Source organism: Colobus angolensis, unplaced genomic scaffold (assembly GCF_000951035.1).
Source record: "Colobus angolensis palliatus isolate OR3802 unplaced genomic scaffold, Cang.pa_1.0 Scaffold12185, whole genome shotgun sequence".
Taxonomy (NCBI): Eukaryota; Metazoa; Chordata; class Mammalia; order Primates; family Cercopithecidae; genus Colobus; species Colobus angolensis.
In genome coordinates this window covers 4360-10534 of record NW_012113348.1, presented here as the reverse complement: position 1 = coordinate 10534, position 6175 = coordinate 4360, and the positions used below count along the sequence as shown (strand labels likewise).

General features: G+C 46.2%; 2 protein-coding genes across 5 annotated transcripts; one reads left to right on the top strand and one right to left on the bottom strand.

The window, feature by feature from the left end:
- Window positions 1-642: 642 nt before the first annotated feature.
- LOC105504530 (alpha-1,6-mannosyl-glycoprotein 2-beta-N-acetylglucosaminyltransferase) lies at window positions 643-3767 on the bottom strand. 4 transcript variants are annotated; one of them, XM_011931997.1, is made up of 2 exons: window positions 2954-3767; window positions 643-2862 (listed from the first exon to the last, which is right to left on the bottom strand). In XM_011931997.1, the coding sequence occupies exon 2, from the start codon at window positions 2857-2859 to the stop codon at window positions 1516-1518; it is 1344 nt and encodes a 447-aa protein (XP_011787387.1). In that variant the 5' UTR covers window positions 2860-2862; window positions 2954-3767; the 3' UTR covers window positions 643-1515. The 4 variants fall into 4 exon arrangements, with proteins under 4 accessions (XP_011787387.1, XP_011787396.1, XP_011787406.1 ...); XM_011932006.1 differs by having other exon boundaries at window positions 643-2968; window positions 3073-3767; XM_011932016.1 differs by having other exon boundaries at window positions 643-2882; window positions 3080-3767.
- On the top strand, window positions 3448-5391 carry LOC105504552 (60S ribosomal protein L36a). The gene is made up of 2 exons (XM_011932035.1): window positions 3448-3550; window positions 4942-5391. The coding sequence occupies exon 2, from the start codon at window positions 4976-4978 to the stop codon at window positions 5294-5296; it is 321 nt and encodes a 106-aa protein (XP_011787425.1). The 5' UTR covers window positions 3448-3550; window positions 4942-4975; the 3' UTR covers window positions 5297-5391.
- Window positions 5392-6175: the final 784 nt, after the last annotated feature.

The window sequence follows — 6175 nt, the reverse complement described above, 5'->3', positions numbered from 1 at the left end:
GTAAGTTTAAGTAACTTTTTTTTTTCTTGAGATGGAGGCTTGCTCTGTTGCCCAGGCTGGAGTGCAGTGGCATGCTCTAGGCTCACTGCAACCTCCGCCTCCCAAACTCAAAGGATCCTCCCACCTCAGCCTCTCAAGTAGCTGTGACTACAGATGCACCACTACACCTGGCTAATTTTTTGTATTTTTGGTAGCGATGGGTTTTCGCCATGTTGCCCAGGCTGGTCTCAAACTCCTGAGTTCCAGCAATCTGCCTGCCTCAGACTCCCAGAGTGCTGGGATTACAGACATGAGCCACCATACCCAGCCCCTAATAGTATCTTTACACAGAAATTAGTCTTTTATGAGAAATTTTTGGTTGAATGCAATTACAAATTAAGGGAAACTTCTAGAAACTTCTACATTAAATATGGAGCAAAATTTAAGCCTGTTTCCTATAATTTTCTGTATCTGTCCTTTTAAAAAGTATGATTTAAGTTAAAGCCGGCACTAGAAAGTATTTGACTTTGGCATGAGTGAACTTTGTACCATTTCTGGCTTTCAAAAACAATTTAGGCTGTATTTACCTTACACAGCAACTTTTTATTCTTCATTATCTATGCCTGGGTAATTTGAAAGCCAAACAGTTTCTTGCACAGGGAATGCATTGTCATGAGCTGGGTTTTATTTCAAACTCAATTATACAATGTAGCAATAATAAATATTAAAATGTAATGCTAACTCAAAACTTGTAGAATGCCTTCACTAAATTTGGTATAAAGAGTAAACAAAACTTATTCTGCAAAAGGATTAGGAACCTTTTTATGCAAAAATGAGTATTTTATTTTGTCAGCACTAAAAGAAAAAAAAAAAAAAACCACTGTATTTCTACATTGAGGTGAAAACAATGTTTAAACTTTCTTATCAATCAAATACATTCCAAAAGAAAGTGTGTTCTATGAAGGTTCCAAAGCACACTCAAAACACAATAGTACAGGAATCTAATACTGAAAATGACTGTTCTGACAGGGTGTTTTAACAAACATAACTTTTTAATTATTAAACCAGTGAAGCAATCCCTTCCTAGTAAGTGTGTCAATACAGTGAAACTGGGTTTGTTCCATTAATACCCTAACAATTTCATGGTAATACTTTTTACTGCTTTGACAGTTTTAAATAAATTTTGCTGTACCTAAAATAGGTTTTAAAAGTGGAAAAGTGTACAAAGTTTCAGATAAAAAGACTAATAGATGCAATTTAAATCAAATTTCCCCTCCTCTATCAATCAACAATAATCAGTTTTAGCAGATATAGATGGAGCTTTAAAACCCTACTCCCAAAATGAAACCTTCAGTTTTAAATCTTAATCAGACATAATTGGAAAAGATTACTATGTATTTGGACACCTTTTACAAGATTTTTTGTATTAAAGCAGAAACCAGTTCCTAAACTCTTTTATTCAATTGTATGTCCTGTCCTGTTTGGACAAATATCAAAAATAGAAGACTGTCACTTTTGCTTCTGTAATTGTGATTTTCACTGCAGTCTTCTATAACTTTTACAGAGTTCATGGTCCCTAATATCTCCCCACCCTCCATTTTTTCTAGGTGGGGAAATGGCTACCATAGTAAACTTCTCACTGATAGACAGAGTTTCTGGAAACATGTATTGTTTGTTATTATTTAAGAGTGACTCAATTTGGGCACTCTGGGTGGACGGTCTACAGGTTTTCTTGTGATGCATACCACAGTCTCCAGCATGAAAAATCCTAGGAACTTGAGGAACTAGCACTTTCCAGAATTTTGGAAGACAAGATACAGTCAAGTATTGAAGAGTCCAGTCCCAGTTATAATCATCATAAGTACAGAAAGTGTCTGTGCACTCGATCAGCTTCTGATAGGCATTCCGGGTCAAGGCTAGACCCATATTGTGCTCTGTGGATTTCCAAGTTTTCACATCTACCTTGTCAGCCATGCCATAGAAACTGCGACTGGCAGTATAGGTCCCCAGGGAGAGAACATCACATTCAGGGCACTCTTGCTGCTTCAGTTTCCACATCTTTTTGAAGACATGGTAAAAGTCTGGGGCTAAGTAGTGATCCTCTTCTAGGAAAAGTATAAGGCCAGCATAATCTCGAAGAATTTTGACTCTTTCCCACACAAAATGCAGCTTCCACCACCAGTGATGTTTGGTCTGGGAGAATTTGGCCTCTCTATAATGGCCGAAGGAGTCGGGATACTCAGCATTGATGCACCCCAATTTCAAAGCGGCGTTCTTCGACAGGTCTCTGGGACAATCTCTAGGGTCACTGCCTGGAAACTCGTTAGGGTACAACTGAATGCTGAAAGGAAAGAACACCTGCAGAACCGGACAGAAATCCACCCCGGCGATCAGCTGATTGATCTCGGTCGACCAGAAGTCGTGGCTAAAGATGACGAGGACGTTGTCAATTCCCTGGGCTTTTCGAAGTGAGTCCAGCAGCAGTCTGAGGTATTCGGGCCGGTTATGCACCTGGACCACCAGCACCAGCTCCCGGGGGGCCCAGTTGCCAGTCTTATCTACATTCCTCAGCGTCTGATCAAAGTTCAGCTGGTACACCAGGGACCGGTACCGCAGCGTCAGGTTGTCCGCCTCGGGCTGGGGGACCGCCGGGATCAGGGGAGCCGCCGACTCGTTGGAGACCCTGCGGATGCCCACAGCCACAGAGGGGTGGTCCCCGCCACGGCTGCCGGCACCCCGCACGGGTTCGGCGTCCACCAACGGCGGGGCGAGGGCCTCGTTCTTCCTTTGTCGCCCATTGCTGCTCCAGAGGACGAAGCCGCAGGCGGCCACCACGAGCGTCAGGATTAGCACCTTCCGTTTGTAGATGCGGAACCTCATGGTCTCCAGGGCCGGGAGCGCGGGCGGGCGGGCGCGGAAAGGAGTAGCTGCTTCTGCACGGATGGGGCGGGCGGGCGGCGGCCGTCGCCTTGGCCTGTCACGGTCGGAACTGGACCCCGCGGCTGCCCTCGCTAACTCATCCTGGGCCCCGGGGGTCCTGGGGCCCGAGACCTCTCAGCTACCCCGCGCCGCCTGCGCTCCACACATCCTCGCCTGGCAGCTACAGCTCGGGCATCGGCGCCGCCGCTAGGAGCCGCGGCTCGGCTTCGTCTCGGTCCTCTCCATTCAGCACCACGGGTCCCGGAAGAAACCCAGCAGCTGCCCCACCGCACCCTAGCTTCGTTACCTGCGCCTCCAGCGGCCCTGCGTCCTCTGCGTTCTCATCCTTACGTGAGCCCTAGACGGCCAGGACTGAGCGACGCAGCCTCGCCCCACTCCGGTGGCGACAGTTCTGACAACCCGCAACTGGCCCGCGGAACACCGCGGCCCTCCGGCCCACACCCCTCCGGCCCGCCCCTTAGACCGTTGGTTGGTGCTTTCCAGACGCGACCGAAGGCGCCTGGCCGCCGTGACCGGCTGCCTATTGGTTCGCAGTACTGTCGCTCAGGTGCAGTTCCTACTTCCGCTTCTCTCTTCCCTTTCCTGTTAGACTAGAGCTGCGCTACGCGAGGGTGTCGGACGCCGTTTCTCGGTAAGCTAAGAACGGGACTGTAGCGGTTCCAATAGGAGCCTCCGTTGCTCAGAATCTGGGGTAGGACTAGGCCTTCTTAGGAAAGGGAAGGCGAGACCCACGGCCCTCGTCGGCCTTAGTTCGAGAGCAGGCTTCTCCCTTCAGGCATGGCGGCTGTAGGATCGCGAGGCGCGCCGGCTTGATAAGGACACGTCAGCCCTCTAGGCTGCTGACGGGTGACCGTGCTTCGGAGGGAAAAGTGATACCACGCTGATGTGGTTCTCGGAGAAGGAACGGGGCGGGTCGTAACCGTAGCTACGACGTCGCACACTGCCCCAGCCATTCTCTAGAGTTGGAAAATGGAGGAGGTGGGTGGGGGAAAGAGAGTCAAAGAAATTCTTCTTCTTCTGCGGAAGAAAATTAGATGAACCGCACATTTCTTTTCGGGCAGCCACAATAAATTAAACCCATTTCGTACAGAAAACTGACTGTATTGGGCCTCCTAAAGCTACTGCTCTTGGTTTTCGTGAGTCTTGTTCTATATGAGAAAAGAAAAATGGCTCGGAGCATTGAGTTATTTGAGGTCTGCAAAATTTGCTGGGCCCAGAGAGACAGGAGTATGAGACTTCAGACACCTCCCCACTTCATGCCTGGCATTTTATTCCTGATTAGCTGCTTCACCCATTATGTCCGTGCTCCTGGAATTTGTCATAAAAAGAACGGTGTATAGCCAACCAATCGCTTGTGTTATTTTAATGTAAATTCTTGGTAAATAACTTAGGAACTGCCGTTTTTTCCTCTAAAAACCCGCTTACAACTGCTGCTATTCACGGCAATTTGAATCTGTGCTCCGGGTTGCAATCTCAAACTTGGCCCAAATAAACACTCAACTTGTGAATTTTGCCCCAGTTGTTTTTTTTTGTTTTTGAGGCGGAATTCCGCTCTTGCTGCCCAGGCTGGAGTGCAATGGTGCGATCTTGGCGCACTGCAACCTCCGCGCCCCGCGTTCAAGCCGTTCTCCTGCCTCAGCCTCCCCAGTAGCTGGGATTACAGGCATGCACCACCACGCCCGTCTAATTTTGTATTTTTAGTAGAGACGGGGTTTCTCCATGTTGGTCAGGCTGGTCTCGAACTCCTGACCTCAGGAGACCCACTCACCTCGGCCTCCCAAAGTGCTGGGATTACAGGCATGAGCCGCCGTGCCCGGCCTTGCCTCAGTTCTTTAGGTTGACAAATTAGTCCTCCAGTAATTTAAACGAAGTGTTTAAAAGATATGCACTTGTACGTGCATTTATTCATATGGAAAATGAGTATGTGGTGGGTTTATATTTATGTATACGGTTTTCGTATATCTACTTGTGTAGCACTTTCACTTTTCGGAAGGTTTAATGTCTGCTATCTTATTTTACTAGTTTTCATCATATAGACAACAGCCCTGCTGCAAAGATGGTCAATGTACCTAAAACCCGAAGAACCTTCTGTAAGAAGTGTGGCAAGCATCAGCCTCACAAAGTGACACAGTATAAGAAGGGCAAGGATTCTTTGTATGCCCAGGGAAAGAGGCGCTATGATCGGAAGCAGAGTGGCTATGGTGGGCAGACAAAGCCAATTTTCCGGAAGAAGGCTAAGACCACAAAGAAGATTGTGCTAAGGCTGGAATGTGTTGAGCCTAACTGCAGATCCAAGAGGATGCTGGCCATTAAGAGATGCAAGCATTTTGAACTGGGAGGAGATAAGAAGAGAAAGGGCCAAGTGATCCAGTTCTAAACTTTGGGATATTTTTCTTCTGATTTTGAAGAGAAAATGTTGAAGCCATAGAAAAATTACCTGAGGGAAAATAAATAGTGATATTCTTACGCAAACCTTTTGTGGTTTTTACTTATAAATAGAATTCCATGTTTAGTGTAGTCCCACCTCAAACTTTACTAACAAGTTTATATATATATTTATCTATATAAACATATATATATGAAGGGAAAAATACTATATTATTTTGTTTTCTAGTCAATTTTAAATGTTGAGTGAATTCATAAACATTGAGCAGCTTAGAAGGGTCTTTTAAGATTTTGCAAGAGAAGAAACAAGATATGCTAGGCTTGTGTATAGCAGGCTGGGTTAGGCAGAGGATCGAAGCTGGGGGATAGTAAGAGCTGACGGCAAATGTTCCGTCTAGTAGGGGTCACTAGCCAGGTAATGTGCTTCCTGTTACGCTAGTCACATTTAGTACTCAACAGCCACATGTGGCTAGTTTATTGAACAACAAAGATATAAAACATTACCACTGCAGAAAGTTCTTTTGGACAGTATAGACTATGGCCTTGAGTATAAAAGAATAGTTCAAAATTGACTTCAAACTAAAGTTAATTGAAAGTCCAAGATAGCATAAATTTTGTTTTTTGAACCTCTCAGAACACTAGGAGGTACGGAAATTTCTTTTTTTTTTAGACAATCTGTCACGCTGGAGTGCAGTGGCACATTCGTGGCTCACTGTGGCCTTTCAGGCTCTATAGGCTCTACCTTAGCTTTGGAGTAGTTGGGCACCACCATGCCTGGCGAATTTGCCTGGCCTTTTTTTTTTAAGATGGGGTCTCACTATGTTGGTCTGGGCTGGTCTCAACTCGTGGGCTCAAGCAGTTCTCCCATCTC